This window comes from Stegastes partitus, unplaced genomic scaffold (assembly GCF_000690725.1).
Source record: "Stegastes partitus isolate 25-593 unplaced genomic scaffold, Stegastes_partitus-1.0.2 Scaffold197, whole genome shotgun sequence".
In the NCBI taxonomy this organism is placed as follows: Eukaryota; Metazoa; Chordata; class Actinopteri; family Pomacentridae; genus Stegastes; species Stegastes partitus.
The window spans coordinates 444,271-461,810 of NW_007577928.1; the positions used below are offsets into that span (position 1 = coordinate 444,271).

At 39.8% G+C, this 17,540-nt stretch overlaps 3 protein-coding genes across 4 annotated transcripts; 2 read left to right on the top strand and 1 right to left on the bottom strand.

The window, feature by feature from the left end:
* On the bottom strand, positions 1-2,644 carry nudt2 (nudix (nucleoside diphosphate linked moiety X)-type motif 2). Of its 2 annotated transcripts, none has more exons than XM_008280516.1 (3): positions 2,563-2,644; positions 913-1,043; positions 1-824 (listed from the first exon to the last, which is right to left on the bottom strand). In XM_008280516.1, exons 2-3 carry the CDS (start codon positions 1,037-1,039, stop codon positions 502-504), a joined length of 450 nt encoding a protein of 149 aa, XP_008278738.1. In that variant the 5' UTR covers positions 1,040-1,043; positions 2,563-2,644; the 3' UTR covers positions 1-501. The 2 variants fall into 2 exon arrangements, with proteins under 2 accessions (XP_008278738.1, XP_008278740.1); XM_008280518.1 differs by having other exon boundaries at positions 913-1,056; positions 2,563-2,638.
* A 771-nt stretch (positions 2,645-3,415) lies between these two features.
* Positions 3,416-6,057, top strand: LOC103356401 (Rieske domain-containing protein-like). The gene is made up of 4 exons (XM_008280519.1): positions 3,416-3,460; positions 4,440-4,612; positions 4,942-4,976; positions 5,312-6,057. Exons 2-4 carry the CDS (start codon positions 4,456-4,458, stop codon positions 5,618-5,620), a joined length of 501 nt encoding a protein of 166 aa, XP_008278741.1. The 5' UTR covers positions 3,416-3,460; positions 4,440-4,455; the 3' UTR covers positions 5,621-6,057.
* Positions 6,058-10,265: 4,208 nt separating this feature from the next.
* LOC103356402 (Rieske domain-containing protein-like) lies at positions 10,266-12,259 on the top strand. Its single transcript, XM_008280520.1, has 3 exons — positions 10,266-10,814; positions 11,144-11,178; positions 11,514-12,259. Exons 1-3 carry the CDS (start codon positions 10,658-10,660, stop codon positions 11,820-11,822), a joined length of 501 nt encoding a protein of 166 aa, XP_008278742.1. The 5' UTR covers positions 10,266-10,657; the 3' UTR covers positions 11,823-12,259.
* The last annotated feature ends 5,281 nt before the right edge of the window (positions 12,260-17,540 follow it).

Sequence of the window (17,540 nt, forward strand, 5' to 3'; positions counted from 1 at the left end):
TGTAGGACATTTCTTGTATTTATTTTTGGCAAATTCAAAGTACTGACAGATTACTTGAACAGTATTACTTCATAAAACATATCCTTTTTAGTGCTTTACTTGTAGTGGAACTCCTCGATTTTGTTGTTCTACACTCCGTTTTGCGCTTCGGGTGTGGATTTAATCTTATTTACATCCATTTGTGTGTTTAATCACATTATGCATGACTAATCGAGGGAAACAGATAATCATGTTTTTATGCAGTAACTCAGATGAAATCAGTAAGCCGGTGTTCAACTGTTGATTCATTTCCTCCCTGCTCGTCTAGACAGAAGGAAATCTATTACTTAGATAAGATTGCACTGCAGAGACAAATCACCTAAACAATGACAAACAGAATAAACAGAAAAAGTCAGAATTATGGATGCCCTGCCACAAGAGAGTAAAGTCCCACATGTGAGCTGGCAGTTTTTTTTTTCCCTTCATTATTCCTCCCCTGTGTATAGTCTACATTCAGCTGCATCACTGTTTGTCCTGCTGAGCCTCCAAGTGTCTTTGTGCTGCTCTCAGTGTGTCCTGCAGGTCTTTGTACCCAGCCAGAGTGCAGGCCTCCTCCAGCCGGGCCCAGCGGTAGTCCTGGTGCTCATCAGACAGAGTCACGGCCGTCCCCGGGTCCCTCAGCTCGGCCAGCCAGTACAGCACCTCTTTGGGTTTGCCTCGCACCTCGTACCGCAGCTCCTGAAGGAAACCGTCTATTACCCGGAGATGCTCGGTGCCCAGACCCGCCTCCTCCTTGGTCTCCCTCAGAGCTGTGGTGAGGTCGTCCTCACCCGGGTCCACGTGACCTGACAGTGAAGATATTAGAGGTAACAATTAAAGCTGTATGATCACAATGTAGCTCATTAGGATCTGATTATCACATCTTAAACACACCTTTGGGTGGGGTCCAGTGGTGCTCCCCATAAGAAGTCTGCAAAAGAAGATACTCGATATTGCCTGCTGGAGGAATGCAGCTGGCTAAACGTCGAAACACGATGAAGCCGCAAGCTCGCAACGCCATTTTCCTGTTTAACAAATTTGCACACAAACAATGTTTGCATTAGGTTGTTTTCCAGCTTTCCAGAAAACTAAGGACTGTAGTGTGTAAGGTAAAGACATCATTAGTAATTTCTGACAGCAGAAACAAGACCCAAGTTTTCCAAGAACATAAACTTATGCACTTTTTAGATGGAAACTTCTTTGCACTGGGCTATTACAGAAACTCTGATTTCCTTTAATAACCCCTGTTTCAAGTCTGAAACACTTGCCCATCTGTTTTCAAGGCCACATTGTGAAAGTAGCACAATGTCCATGGTGTCACTTTAGGAGGACGGCCACTGCAGCTGTGATTAGTGGCACTGTGGCTGGTTCCATTGCACCTGATTACTGCTGCAGCTATGGTTCAAATGATTTTTAGTTGGTCAGTAATCTTCCTATATCCTTTTCCCTTATAGTGAATTCACACAATTATATTGATCCAGCAACTGGTTTCCATGTGGAGCTAACATGCAGACATGCAGACAGACACAGCTCACCGGTCCATAACTGATTAAGTTCTGGTGTTCACATGTTATTTAACTGTCTTGTGCCTTTAGACTAACTGAAAACCACAGGTATATTCAATTTTGCTTCAGTGATCACAGATTTTCTAACTTGTGTGTTTTGTGATCACATTTGTGTTCACTTTTGTTGTTTTGAGTTTCTATTTGGGGCATACATTTTAAATATAGTCCTTCTAAAGTAGTTGTTATTGATTGTTCATAAGGCAAAATACTACTTGTCAACTTGAAAATTATGCATCTTTAGACATATAGGTGACATTTTACAGGAGTGTTTGGTTGTTTACTGTACATATCCATGTCATATTGTTTCATAGTTGCTATTTGTTACTATTTTACTACATAATTACATTCTGCAAAACAGGTCTGTGATGGTGGGACCATTTGCTATTCATCCTGTGTTATGTGGTCATATGGAGAAAGTGTTCCTGTTGATTTAGAGAAGCTAAACCTGCTGACTGTAGACTTTCCAGTTCACATCGGCTTAATTCTAGCCTTTGCTTGTGAGTTAACCAGTCAGGACAAAGTCCAGCACCGTTACATCTGACTGGAGTTCACCTGAACCCTCCATGATGCTCTTTTACAGCATAGCTAGATAGTATTAATACACAAACACAATCAGTAGTTTCATTATATCTTTGACATTCGACTTTTTGTTACTAAAAATGAAAGCAAATAAATTCCCATTTTACTTACAGCTTGCAATATACATTTCTGTTGTATTATTATTTTAAAATATATATTACAGATTTAAGGTTAAAACGCAGTACAGACAGCAGGGGTGTCAGTGAACGCAGCATGTCAGCTAGCTTCCTGCTCTAAATGCACAAATCAGACGTCAAACACAGAAGCGACTTTGTAGTTTCTCATCATGTTTCTCGGGATTCTGCTCCTGCAGACGTCCTGCTGTTAAAGCCTTTACGCTCACAAGTTGCAGAAATGATGAGTTACAAACCACTTGTGTTCAAAAATATCTGCAACTTACTGTTTATTCGCAGTGACAAGATTTCATTGGGCGCTGTTTTGTTTCTCACCGGCTGTCACGAGCACTGAGCGGTGCACCCAGATAACGGTCCGGCCCACTTCGAAGACTGACGCAAATAGTTCCGGTTTGTAAAACAGAAGTAAAATCACTCAGAAGCAAATATTTTCAACGTACTTTCATTTAGATATGTTTCAAATACGTTACAGACTACAGAATGTAGGGTTTTATAGACTGCTGTTATTATAATTATAATTATAATTATTGTAACAGCTTTATATACAGTATTTTCTCTAGAATGATGCATTTTTACATAAACGGATGTCAGAACTTTATCTGCAAAGAAATTATAGCGATAAACAAAAACAGGTGAGTAAAAAGAACAATGTTTACCTCTGAAATGTAGCCATGTAGAAAGAGGAATACTAATATAATAACAATATAATAATAATAATTCTGCAAACTCTACCAAGGCTTTAATAATATAGTAAATCTAACATTTCACTAGTACTACTACTACTACTGCTGCAGATGATTATGATAGTGATGGAAGCTATACAGGAAACTTTAGGGACATGAAAAGGTGAAATGATAAGACTAAAATGCTCTAATAAAGAATTCATTTTTCAAACAATAGATTTCAATTGATGCATTCATCGTGCTGGAAATCGCTCTCAGTGACAGGTTAATCAAATAGATCAATGATAAACATGCACAAGTCTTTACTATCAAATAGCTGTTGTGGCTGTGAGAGACAGATAAGAAATTTACCGAGCAGTGCTAACTGAAGACAGCTTGTGTCTGTAGATAAAAAAGATAGGCCCCCCTTCCCACGCAACCCTGAACCGTCAGCAGTACATTTGATCAGCTTGAAGGAGAAGACACAGCTGCTGAGTTTAAGGTAATGCCAAAATAGGTTAAAATGTCCTTTTTTTATTTTCAAACATAACCAAAAATATACATAGAGAGACAAGCAAACAGACAGAGAGGTGCATAATATACTTCTGAAGGAATTGTACAAGCTTTAGCGATAGTGCTTAAAGGCTTACTTACATTTTCTTTTTCTTGACATGAATTATTGTTTTTCTGTTCTGTAGCTCTTTCCTTCATATCAGCTGCGTGTAGTTTAGATACAGGCTTCAAGAAGTGTGACTTTTGCTGCTGCTTCTACTGTGCTTACTCAGCCTGCGCTGAAGTGCTCATTATTCCACTCCACTATACATGAATCATACTTGCATCCAGATATTTTTGGTGTACACTGACTGTCACAGAGATTACGCATGGAGATGATGTAGCTCTGGATATCCAGTGACTGTGTTGAATGATGACAGCTAAATCTATGTCATTTACTTTAGCCTATAAGTGTCACTTTATGTAGGTCATAAACTGCAATCATCAGGCATGTGATCGTTATTTTGCATTTAGGAAACACACAGCAAGCCAAAAAAAAAAATTGTTTTTGGTGTGGACTTTTATTTTTTTGACAGCTTTTTTTTTTTCTTATTGCAATGAACACATTTACTTAGAATATAACAAATGATGGTCAGACAGATATTATGGATTAATGCTGCAGGTGTTAGTGTGTCTGGAATAGAGCTGATCAGTGCCAAGAAGTGTTCTTGCTTGACTGCTCTAGAAGTGTTGTGGACTTAATTTAAGCTGACAACTGTGATGCTAGGTGCCAACACAATAATCCCAGTGACAAATCCAAAAGCTACACTTCTCACATGTAGTTAAGGATTCAGCGGAAGTTCTCACCCTAAAACATGTACTTCTGCTGCACAGATGACACTGATTGTGGGTTAGTTACACCCAGTCTTGTGAACTGGGGATGGAAAGTAATGTGGCAAAATGTGATGTTTCCTGCTTACCCACTAAAGAACACTTCACTGAGCCATGGAGGAGAAAAAGCAACCAACAGGAGGGCCTTACTTTGTGGGCAAGAAGGATGAACTGATTGAAGCAAAGCGCTCCGTCAGAACACTGGAGGATCGGGATGTACTGATTATCCACCAACAGGGAGTCTTCTATGCTCTGGACTCTTACTGTTATCGTAAGTTCTGTTTTTCTTGTGGAAAACTCCAAGCAGCTGTTTTTTATGAGAGATGGAAGGTTTAATGGTATATAATAATAACATAATGGTTTAATTGCACTGCAAATCTGAATATTACATTATATTAGAATCTGATGTTGTTGATAAATGCAGATAAGCTGCTGTGAATAGAAATCCTGTTTTAGAACACTGGGCTGCCTTACTTTGTTATCCATGGAACATTTTAGCACATATCACCTCAAAAGTGTGTCCAGTCAGCAAAAGTGTGTTTGTGTGCTGTAAACTGTTTGCTTATTCTGCAATACACTGATCCTCTGTCTTCCCAACAGATGCTGGGGGAATGCTGCAGAATGGAGACATTGAGGTAAGGTTTACATTTGACTTAAGACATTAGATGTTGTGTCTTTGACCCAGAGGAAAAATGAGCCAAACTGCTATTTAGGTTAAAATATTGGTTTGTAAATTTTTAGTTTTTAATCCTGTTTCTGCTTTTACATGTTATTCTATCTGCACCAAAGTGCCAAAAGCCAACAGCTGGGCTGTGGCACAGAGGGATACTGTAATTATAATATCAAACTTGCATAACATTAATGTTATACTGTAGTCCCACGGGGCCTAAATAACGAGGTTGTTTACCTGCTTTCTCTCCACACACACACACACACACACACACACACACACACACATAAACATACGCAGGAGCTTAATGGCAGGCTGTGCATAATTTGTCCGAAGCACAAGTACAAGATCTCTTTAGCCGAAGGGGAGAGCTTGTACAAGGCCACCGACCCCCAGGAGACGCAGCCTGTTCCCAGATGGTACTCGAAGGGCGTGAAGCAGCGGACGCACACGGTCACAGAGATCAACGGGGAAGTCTTTGTCCAGCTCTCCAAGAGCCGTGACTGGCTCGAGTCAGACTTCTTCCAGGGAGAAAAGGGCAAGCTGGAAAGAGCTAAAGTGGAGGAAACTGAGAAAAAAGAAAAGAAAAAGCTGGAGAGTAAAAAATAAGGACTGCATCTCAATAGTCATTATTTGTGTCTTTGATCTGCTCTAAATGACTGTATGGAGAGGATGTTGGTTGTTAGATGACATGCACTCTGTGCTTTATTTCAAGTAAACTTGGGCAGGAATGGCCTTTAAAGTGATCTTCTTTTTAATGAGTGTGGGAGCATTTAGAATTTTAAATTGCTGAGCTGACATGATAATGTTTTTCTTCAAAGCGTGGTACCACTTTGGCATTTTAAGTTTGTTTCTCAAAACCATTATCCTCTTCACTAAATAAAAATTCTATCAATTAATTTAGATTTCTGACTCTATCTTCTTTAGTTGGACAGCGACATGAGGTAATTAAATGTGTGCCCACACTGATGCATCCTTTACATTTCAGTACTCTTCATGTACTATGCATACAGCAAATTAATCGATAAAATTAAAGAAAAAAAAAAGGTTTCTACAGATCAATAAAGTCCTAAAGTAGGTAATCGTTTATGTAAAATATAAAAAAATCACACTATACATATAATAGTATCTGCTTTTTGTAACATTCATGTCTGTTTATTCCCTCGGAAAATATCAAAAAACATGAATATCAGGTCAGAGGCTGTGCAGATTTCTGTGCAGATTTCAGTGTTTGGGATTTAGAGTCGTGACTTGTTTGTCGCCTTCTGGCAAAGAATTGCTTTAGTGACTGAAAACAAAAAAACATTTTGCAGAGGACCCAGAGCAAATCCCAGAGGTTGTTATAAGGTGCGAAGGGCCACTTGAGTCAGACACTGTGGCTGTTTGGAAGATGCTACTGTCCAGTTCGGCTCCTTATAGCCCCCTGGTGCATACTATGTATAGAAATGTATTACGTTTGTAGTGAAGACTGTTTCAAGAGTGTGTTTTGTCCAACCAGAAACCAGGGAGAACATGTATACTATTATTATTAACAGCCTCTGTATTGAATATGTTAAAACAACTACATTTTTTTGTTGATTGAATTTAAATTTTGAAAAAATTGAATTTCCCTTCTGGGATAAATAAAGTATTTTTCATTTCATTTTTCATTTCATTTCATTTATTCAACACAACTATCATACATTTTACATAATTACTCAAAAAAAAAAAAAAAAAAAGCTGAATCATATTCTAAGTTGTTATCCTTTCTTTGCCATCTGATGTAAGAAGTCAAGACAGCCTGTCACATTCAGAGTATTTCTCTGTTTCTGCACCCACAGCACAGGCTAAAGCCGTAACATGGCCCCAGAACTCCAAATGCCATGGGTTGAAAACACACAGGCCATGGGGTTTAATGTTTCTCTGTGCATGAATGATGCCGGTCTCTGTAGCCGGCTTACAGCAAAGTCTCAGCGCTGTCCGAAGGCCTTGGCCTCTGTGACGCTTCGAATACAATCAAGAAATGCACGGGGCCCGCGGGTTCCACGGAAATATGCGTGCAAAGTTCCAGCGCATTAAATATTAAAATATGATTATGCAGTCAAGTTGGGAATCTTGACACAAGGCAGGGACCATTATCTGCAGGTGGTAATTTGCAGTAGGTCACGCAGAGGGCTGTTTGTCAAGATAAAGAGCAGACTGTGTGGGGAAAGTGCTTAGCAGGGCGAGTGCATCTACCAGGGGGGGGGGAGAGAGCATGTAAGCAGCATGGATTTACAGTGTTGCAGGGCATTTACACTCAAGGCCGCGCTTTATGTTTGCTTTACTCGTCGTGTTGTGACCGACACAAGAGGCTAAGATTAAACCTTTAAGGCTTAGGCTATCCTTGCTCTCGAACAGGCCTGGAGTTTGTCCAAGAGGGACCACCGGATCTCATTATTAGTCAAACTTTTTTTTTTTTTTTATATCAAATACTCCCACAACAAAACACCCCCACAGCCAGCCAAAGTATTCTCCTGCTGCGTCAGCAAACAGCCGAACGCTCGCTCTTTGTTGTTGTCGTTATTGTTACCACTGCACTACTAAAAAAAAAAAAAAGAGGTGCTAGTTGCAACCAAAAAGGGTTTCTACGCAGGGATACCATAGAAGAACCATTTTTAGTTCCACGAAGAACCTTTTAGTAAAAGGTTCTGTAAAGAATCCCCAAAGGCGCTTTAAAGAAAAATCTATAAATTATTCACTGGGCACTATAAATGGAAAGACAGTTGTTTGTGGACATACCTGGTTCTATTTTAATAATACGCAGGGAGCCACCCAGATCAGACAGGTCGAGTTCATCCATTGGAACTGCAGTATCAAACTTTCATGAATGCAACTGTGGTGTCCGAGTGCAAGTGAAAGCAGGATTAGATGACTGTAAGTCCATTCATAAACATCAGAGAAAAGACAGCTGTGTCTTTAGCTGACAAAGGTGCATGCACAGACCTCAAAGTGTTAACAGGAGCTTGAGTTCAGTTTGTTGCTTCCAGCCATTTGTAGGAGTCTTTCCTCTGAGTTTATTAAATACCTGCAGCATCAGACAGCAGCAGGATCCATATGAGCATCTCCAAAGCAGGAGAGGTGCACACATTTAAATGCACAACACGTCTTTTTTTTCATCTATTACAATTTAAATTTTCCCTGACATGGAGACAGGATCGATCAGGATTTAACAGCACACACAAGTCACAGTTTACCAGCTACAGTTAAACAATCTGTTACACAATTGAACGCTGAGCTCCATCACACCTGGATATTAGTTCACTGTAAAAGTCTGATCTGTTTACTAAAGTCAAAAATATATCAAAGTTTTTTTTACTGAAGTGATTTTGCAGTTTTACAGCAGGAGAATTGCAACATTATTGTGAGTGTGGACTGTTGAAGAAATTTTACCCATAGTCCTCATGTGAAGTTTGCTGTAGTGGGCTGTTTATTAGTATTTCGGTATACGGTGGACTTACCAACACAGAGCATGAGTCTGTGATGGTAAACCGACCCAGAACATCTGCAGTGCCACACATTTTATAAGGTGTGTCAGAGGGTAGGGAGGACCTGTATGCAAATACCGCAGTGAATAGTGGTTAGTTAGCACACAGGAGGCAAGAGAACAATGAACAAAAGGTGGTGGAATTGGGGGTCTGTGATAGGAGGTAGGAGAACACATGGCAAAAGGTGATGGAATCAAAGGGTCTGTGACCAGCAAAAGAAGAGAGAATGACTTTCTTCATCATCATCAAAATAAAAGAGAATGACTTTCTTCATCAGGACGCATTATAGAATGTGATCTCTTTTATTGTACCGTAATTGGCTTTTAGATAAAATATCATCACACATGGATGGATTTTGTTGTCTTGAAATCATCAATATACTATGAATGTCTTAAGTTAAGGGGTCATTTCGCCTCAGTTTACCCCCCTGACCATCTTCAATTTGACTGATTTTTTTTAAAAGTAGTGAATATTGATTGAGCTGACCATGGGTACAATCTGGGGTCAAAGGTGACATTAGTTTTTGAGTTTCAAATCCCTAAACAGAGGTGGCGTCATGTCCATGTTTGTGTCTTTTCTTTGTGTTAATCTGTGGCACAATGTTTGAAGAGCTGTAACTTGAGAAATATTGTAGCTAGAGCGCTGAAATTTTGCAGGTTCATTGATGTTAGACAAATGTCCTTGACACAGACAAACATTCAGGTTTAGGGTGTTTTAAGTGAAAATGTGTCACTGTTGCTGATGTTAATATATTAGTCCATTTACAGTCTCACTAATGTCATTGAAAACTAACAGCTCGGGTCTAACAATTATGATTGCGCTCTTGCGGTAAATATTCAAGACAGGTAAGATGAGCAACCAATTAACACTGAAGTAACTCTCGGCAAAAACAAACTGCAGCAGAAAATGTAAAAAAAAAAAAGAAAAAGGTATAGGTATGTTTTATTTATGAAATACTGGTTTTTAGTATTTATTTATTTATTTTTAAGGTCATAATGTACGGAGCCCCAGAAGGGACATGGAGAGAAAAAAAAAAACAGGGAAGGAGAAAAAAAGGTATCTTTTGCAAGATCTCGCAAAACTTTCTCGGGATCTTGCAATAACTTTTGCGAGATCTCGTCAAACTATAGGTAACTCCAGTCCGGTAGGTGGCAGTAATGTACCTGAATGTTGGATGCTAACCGCCAAATCAATAGAAGAAGAAGAAGAAGAAAACTATAGGTATGTATTTATGGGTCTTTTTGGCAGTATGGAGAAACGACAACGGAGGACACCCACCCATACAAGAGTTTCACTGAGTTTTATTTTGAAATCGGCCAAAAATGATGACATTCAAGCAGTGCTTAGCAAGAGGCACAGTTTTCACAAAACATCCAATAAAATTGATGTTACTTTTGCAAGATCTTGCAAAAGATACCTCTATTTTTTCTATTTTTGTTCTTTCTCTATGTCCCTTCCAGGGTTCCGCACAATCTAAAACGATTTCTAATTTTATTTATTTGGGTACCCGTCTTTGCTTTTTGTTGTTTTTTTTTTGTTTGTTTTGTTTTTTAAAAAATTGTGTCTGTGATCTATGCTTGTAATTTCATTCTGAGTGCATTTTAATTTCTTTTAATGTACTAACTGAATGACAATAAAGTAAATCTAGCTCATCTATCCATGTGATAGAATGTAGATTGAATGTTTGATGACAATAAAGCATTCTATTCTATTCTATTCTATTCTATTCTATNTTTTTTTTTTCTTATTGCAATGAACACATTTACTTAGAATATAACAAATGATGGTCAGACAGATATTATGGATTAATGCTGCAGGTGTTAGTGTGTCTGGAATAGAGCTGATCAGTGCCAAGAAGTGTTCTTGCTTGACTGCTCTAGAAGTGTTGTGGACTTAATTTAAGCTGACAACTGTGATGCTAGGTGCCAACACAATAATCCCAGTGACAAATCCAAAAGCTACACTTCTCACATGTAGTTAAGGATTCAGCGGAAGTTCTCACCCTAAAACATGTACTTCTGCTGCACAGATGACACTGATTGTGGGTTAGTTACACCCAGTCTTGTGAACTGGGGATGGAAAGTAATGTGGCAAAATGTGATGTTTCCTGCTTACCCACTAAAGAACACTTCACTGAGCCATGGAGGAGAAAAAGCAACCAACAGGAGGGCCTTACTTTGTGGGCAAGAAGGATGAACTGATTGAAGCAAAGCGCTCCGTCAGAACACTGGAGGATCGGGATGTACTGATTATCTACCAACAGGGAGTCTTCTATGCTCTGGACTCTTACTGTTATCGTAAGTTCTGTTTTTCTTGTGGAAAACTCCAAGCAGCTGTTTTTTATGAGAGATGGAAGGTTTAATGGTATATAATAATAACATAATGGTTTAATTGCACTGCAAATCTGAATATTACATTATATTAGAATCTGATGTTGTTGATAAATGCAGATAAGCTGCTGTGAATAGAAATCCTGTTTTAGAACACTGGGCTGCCTTACTTTGTTATCCATGGAACATTTTAGCACATATCACCTCAAAAGTGTGTCCAGTCAGCAAAAGTGTGTTTGTGTGCTGTAAACTGTTTGCTTATTCTGCAATACACTGATCCTCTGTCTTCCCAACAGATGCTGGGGGATTGCTGCAGAATGGAGACATTGAGGTAAGGTTTACATTTGACTTAAGACATTAGATGTTGTGTCTTTGACCCAGAGGAAAAATGAGCCAAACTGCCATTTAGGTTAAAATATTGGTTTGTAAATTTTTAGTTTTTAATCCTGTTTCTGCTTTTACATGTTATTCTATCTGCACCAAAGTGCCAAAAGCCAACAGCTGGGCTGTGGCACAGAGGGATACTGTAATTATAATATCAAACTTGCATAACATTAATGTTATACTGTAGTCCCACGGGGCCTAAATAACGAGGTTGTTTACCTGCTTTCTCTCCACACACACACACACACACACACACACACACACACACATAAACATACGCAGGAGCTTAATGGCAGGCTGTGCATAATTTGTCCGAAGCACAAGTACAAGATCTCTTTAGCCGAAGGGGAGAGCTTGTACAAGGCCACCGACCCCCAGGAGACGCAGCCTGTTCCCAGATGGTACTCGAAGGGCGTGAAGCAGCGGACGCACACGGTCACAGAGATCAACGGGGAAGTCTTTGTCCAGCTCTCCAAGAGCCGTGACTGGCTCGAGTCAGACTTCTTCCAGGGAGAAAAGGGCAAGCTGGAAAGAGCTAAAGTGGAGGAAACTGAGAAAAAAGAAAAGAAAAAGCTGGAGAGTAAAAAATAAGGACTGCATCTCAACAGTCGTTATTTGTCTCTTTGATCTGCTCTAAATGACTGTATGGAGAGGATGTTGGTTGTTAGATGACATGCACTCTGTGCTTTATTTCAAGTAAACTTGGGCAGGAATGGCCTTTAAAGTGATCTTCTTTTTAATGAGTGTGGGAGCATTTAGAATTTTAAATTGCTGAGCTGACATGATAATGTTTTTCTTCAAAGCGTGGTACCACTTTGGCATTTTAAGTTTGTTTCTCAAAACCATTATCCTCTTCACTAAATAAAAATTCTATCAATTAATTTAGATTTCTGACTCTATCTTCTTTAGTTGGACAGCGACATGAGGTAATTAAATGTGTGCCCACACTGATGCATCCTTTACATTTCAGTACTCTTCATGTACTATGCATACAGCAAATTAATCGATAAAATTAAAGAAAAAAAAAAGGTTTCTACAGATCAATAAAGTCCTAAAGTAGGTAATCGTTTATGTAAAATATAAAAAAATCACACTATACATATAATAGTATCTGCTTTTTGTAACATTCATGTCTGTTTATTCCCTCGGAAAATATCAAAAAACATGAATATCAGGTCAGAGGCTGTGCAGATTTCTGTGCAGATTTCAGTGTTTGGGATTTAGAGTCGTGACTTGTTTGTCGCCTTCTGGCAAAGAATTGCTTTAGTGACTGAAAACAAAAAAACATTTTGCAGAGGACCCAGAGCAAATCCCAGAGGTTGTTATAAGGTGCGAAGGGCCACTTGAGTCAGACACTGTGGCTGTTTGGAAGATGCTACTGTCCAGTTCGGCTCCTTATAGCCCCCTGGTGCATACTATGTATAGAAATGTATTACGTTTGTAGTGAAGACTGTTTCAAGAGTGTGTTTTGTCCAACCAGAAACCAGGGAGAACATGTATACTATTATTATTAACAGCCTCTGTATTGAATATGTTAAAACAACTACATTTTTTTGTTGATTGAATTTAAATTTTGAAAAAATTGAATTTCCCTTCTGGGATAAATAAAGTATTTTTCATTTCATTTTTCATTTCATTTCATTTATTCAACACAACTATCATACATTTTACATAATTACTCAAAAAAAAAAAAAAAAAAAGCTGAATCATATTCTAAGTTGTTATCCTTTCTTTGCCATCTGATGTAAGAAGTCAAGACAGCCTGTCACATTCAGAGTATTTCTCTGTTTCTGCACCCACAGCACAGGCTAAAGCCGTAACATGGCCCCAGAACTCCAAATGCCATGGGTTGAAAACACACAGGCCATGGGGTTTAATGTTTCTCTGTGCATGAATGATGCCGGTCTCTGTAGCCGGCTTACAGCAAAGTCTCAGCGCTGTCCGAAGGCCTTGGCCTCTGTGACGCTTCGAATACAATCAAGAAATGCACGGGGCCCGCGGGTTCCACGGAAATATGCGTGCAAAGTTCCAGCGCATTAAATATTAAAATATGATTATGCAGTCAAGTTGGGAATCTTGACACAAGGCAGGGACCATTATCTGCAGGTGGTAATTTGCAGTAGGTCACGCAGAGGGCTGTTTGTCAAGATAAAGAGCAGACTGTGTGGGGAAAGTGCTTAGCAGGGCGAGTGCATCTACCAGGGGGGGGGGAGAGAGCATGTAAGCAGCATGGATTTACAGTGTTGCAGGGCATTTACACTCAAGGCCGCGCTTTATGTTTGCTTTACTCGTCGTGTTGTGACCGACACAAGAGGCTAAGATTAAACCTTTAAGGCTTAGGCTATCCTTGCTCTCGAACAGGCCTGGAGTTTGTCCAAGAGGGACCACCGGATCTCATTATTAGTCAAACTTTTTTTTTTTTTTTATATCAAATACTCCCACAACAAAACACCCCCACAGCCAGCCAAAGTATTCTCCTGCTGCGTCAGCAAACAGCCGAACGCTCGCTCTTTGTTGTTGTCGTTATTGTTACCACTGCACTACTAAAAAAAAAAAAAAGAGGTGCTAGTTGCAACCAAAAAGGGTTTCTACGCAGGGATACCATAGAAGAACCATTTTTAGTTCCACGAAGAACCTTTTAGTAAAAGGTTCTGTAAAGAATCCCCAAAGGCGCTTTAAAGAAAAATCTATAAATTATTCACTGGGCACTATAAATGGAAAGACAGTTGTTTGTGGACATACCTGGTTCTATTTTAATAATACGCAGGGAGCCACCCAGATCAGACAGGTCGAGTTCATCCATTGGAACTGCAGTATCAAACTTTCATGAATGCAACTGTGGTGTCCGAGTGCAAGTGAAAGCAGGATTAGATGACTGTAAGTCCATTCATAAACATCAGAGAAAAGACAGCTGTGTCTTTAGCTGACAAAGGTGCATGCACAGACCTCAAAGTGTTAACAGGAGCTTGAGTTCAGTTTGTTGCTTCCAGCCATTTGTAGGAGTCTTTCCTCTGAGTTTATTAAATACCTGCAGCATCAGACAGCAGCAGGATCCATATGAGCATCTCCAAAGCAGGAGAGGTGCACACATTTAAATGCACAACACGTCTTTTTTTTCATCTATTACAATTTAAATTTTCCCTGACATGGAGACAGGATCGATCAGGATTTAACAGCACACACAAGTCACAGTTTACCAGCTACAGTTAAACAATCTGTTACACAATTGAACGCTGAGCTCCATCACACCTGGATATTAGTTCACTGTAAAAGTCTGATCTGTTTACTAAAGTCAAAAATATATCAAAGTTTTTTTTACTGAAGTGATTTTGCAGTTTTACAGCAGGAGAATTGCAACATTATTGTGAGTGTGGACTGTTGAAGAAATTTTACCCATAGTCCTCATGTGAAGTTTGCTGTAGTGGGCTGTTTATTAGTATTTCGGTATACGGTGGACTTACCAACACAGAGCATGAGTCTGTGATGGTAAACCGACCCAGAACATCTGCAGTGCCACACATTTTATAAGGTGTGTCAGAGGGTAGGGAGGACCTGTATGCAAATACCGCAGTGAATAGTGGTTAGTTAGCACACAGGAGGCAAGAGAACAATGAACAAAAGGTGGTGGAATTGGGGGTCTGTGATAGGAGGTAGGAGAACACATGGCAAAAGGTGATGGAATCAAAGGGTCTGTGACCAGCAAAAGAAGAGAGAATGACTTTCTTCATCATCATCAAAATAAAAGAGAATGACTTTCTTCATCAGGACGCATTATAGAATGTGATCTCTTTTATTGTACCGTAATTGGCTTTTAGATAAAATATCATCACACATGGATGGATTTTGTTGTCTTGAAATCATCAATATACTATGAATGTCTTAAGTTAAGGGGTCATTTCGCCTCAGTTTACCCCCCTGACCATCTTCAATTTGACTGATTTTTTTTTAAAGTAGTGAATATTGATTGAGCTGACCATGGGTACAATCTGGGGTCAAAGGTGACATTAGTTTTTGAGTTTCAAATCCCTAAACAGAGGTGGCGTCATGTCCATGTTTGTGTCTTTTCTTTGTGTTAATCTGTGGCACAATGTTTGAAGAGCTGTAACTTGAGAAATATTGTAGCTAGACGCTGAAGTTTTGCAGGTTCATTGATATGAGACAAATGTCCTTGACACAGACAAACATTCAGGTTTAGGGTGTTTTAAGTGAAAATGTGTCACTGTTGCTGATGTTAATATATTAGTCCATTTACAGTCTCACTAATGTCATTGAAAACTAACAGCTCGGGTCTAACAATTATGATTGCGCTCTTGCGGTAAATATTCAAGACAGGTAAGATGAGCAACCAATTAACACTGAAGTAACTCTCGGCAAAAACAAACTGCAGCAGAAAATGTAAAAAAAAAAAAGAAAAAGGTATAGGTATGTTTTATTTATGAAATACTGGTTTTTAGTATTTATTTATTTATTTTTAAGGTCATAATGTACGGAGCCCCAGAAGGGACATGGAGAGAAAAAAAAAAACAGGGAAGGAGAAAAAAAGGTATCTTTTGCAAGATCTCGCAAAACTTTCTCGGGATCTTGCAATAACTTTTGCGAGATCTCGTCAAACTATAGGTAACTCCAGTCCGGTAGGTGGCAGTAATGTACCTGAATGTTGGATGCTAACCGCCAAATCAATAGAAGAAGAAGAAGAAGAAAACTATAGGTATGTATTTATGGGTCTTTTTGGCAGTATGGAGAAACGACAACGGAGGACACCCACCCATACAAGAGTTTCACTGAGTTTTATTTTGAAATCGGCCAAAAATGATGACATTCAAGCAGTGCTTAGCAAGAGGCACAGTTTTCACAAAACATCCAATAAAATTGATGTTACTTTTGCAAGATCTTGCAAAAGATACCTCTATTTTTTCTATTTTTGTTCTTTCTCTATGTCCCTTCCAGGGTTCCGCACAATCTAAAACGATTTCTAATTTTATTTATTTGGGTACCCGTCTTTGCTTTTTGTTGTTTTTTTTTTGTTTGTTTTGTTTTTTAAAAAATTGTGTCTGTGATCTATGCTTGTAATTTCATTCTGAGTGCATTTTAATTTCTTTTAATGTACTAACTGAATGACAATAAAGTAAATCTAGCTCATCTATCCATGTGATAGAATGTAGATTGAATGTTTGATGACAATAAAGCATTCTATTCTATTCTATTCTATTCTATTCTATTCTATTCTATATGGTCTTCAATGGTAAAACCCTGCTTTGATAGATTAACACAAACCAGTTACATGATGATGCAAATTTGGCCCAAAAAAAAAAAAAAAAAAGGCTAACGTTTCTGTGTGCCACCCCAAGACTCCCATCTGGCCACCCTTCAGAGCATTTTCTGGAGGCGCCCCTGGTGCTGCACCTCATGCTCCAGCCTCTGGGCAATTACTTTTATGCTCCACGCGTTTGATGGAGGAGTTTCTCTTTGAAAGTCAGACGAGTGGAAGTTGGAGGCTCACATGTGCAGGACAAAGCTCCCCGTTCATCAGGATGAAAGCTTTGAGACAACAAGGCGTAAAAACTGCGCGCGAGTGAATAAAACAACATCTGTCCTGACCTGCACGACCAAAGCGTGGTCTCGGTGTGTGTGTGTGTGTGTGTGTGTGTGTGTGTGCGCTGTATCCTGAGCGTTGCTGAGTCAGTCAGACCACTGCTCTCTCTCTCTCTCTCTCTCTCTCTCTCTCCAGTTGTTCTTCGCCTGTGAGACTTTGTTTTATCCGCCATCGTCATTCACACGGTGTGGACCCGGAGGATCGGAGCTGCCCTCTCCCTCTCTCTCTCCCTCTCTTCCTCTCTCTCTGCTTCCCTCTCTCCTCCTCCTCGTTAATTCGCGTTTTCCAGCCGCCTGACAACTTGTTTGTGTGTTAGCGCATTGGCTGCTGCCCATGGGCGCTGCTGCTGCTGCTGCTGCTGCTGCCGCCGCCGCTGTTGACACTCTCCGGTCGGGCTGTCCGGTGCGCCTCTGCGGGTCGGTTCGGGACGGGTTCTTTTTTTTTTTTTTTTTTATTTTTTTTTTTTTTTTGGATTCATTTTTTTTTTTTATGAATGAATAACGAGGCGAGGGGAGAAATGCGAGTGACTGCGAAACTCCCATGCAGCCGGGCTCCCGGGGGGCCAGCCGCCGATGAGAGGGATTAACGACGGAGCGGAGCCGCGGCTCATTGCGGAGGAAAGGAAAAAAAAAAAGAGGAGCGAGCCTTGACTGCAGCCTGGCGCGGAGACGCACCGTGAGGGAAACGGGCTCCATAGCGTAGAGCGGCGGAACGGG

Bases quoted from the DNA above. Each gene is read 5' to 3' on its own strand.
- LOC103356401 (XM_008280519.1), top strand. From the start codon at position 4,456: ATGGAGGAGAAAAAGCAACCAACAGGAGGGCCTTACTTTGTGGGCAAG. The intron at 4,613-4,941 runs GTAAGTTCTGTT...TCTTCCCAACAG, and splicing joins TCTGGACTCTTACTGTTATC to ATGCTGGGGGAATGCTGCAG. The intron at 4,977-5,311 runs GTAAGGTTTACA...AAACATACGCAG, and splicing joins TGCAGAATGGAGACATTGAG to GAGCTTAATGGCAGGCTGTG.
- nudt2 (XM_008280516.1), bottom strand. From the start codon at position 1,039: ATGGCGTTGCGAGCTTGCGGCTTCATCGTGTTTCGACGTTTAGCCAGC. The intron at 825-912 runs GTGTGTTTAAGA...CTTCACTGTCAG, and splicing joins CCACTGGACCCCACCCAAAG to GTCACGTGGACCCGGGTGAG.
- LOC103356402 (XM_008280520.1), top strand. From the start codon at position 10,658: ATGGAGGAGAAAAAGCAACCAACAGGAGGGCCTTACTTTGTGGGCAAG. The intron at 10,815-11,143 runs GTAAGTTCTGTT...TCTTCCCAACAG, and splicing joins TCTGGACTCTTACTGTTATC to ATGCTGGGGGATTGCTGCAG. The intron at 11,179-11,513 runs GTAAGGTTTACA...AAACATACGCAG, and splicing joins TGCAGAATGGAGACATTGAG to GAGCTTAATGGCAGGCTGTG.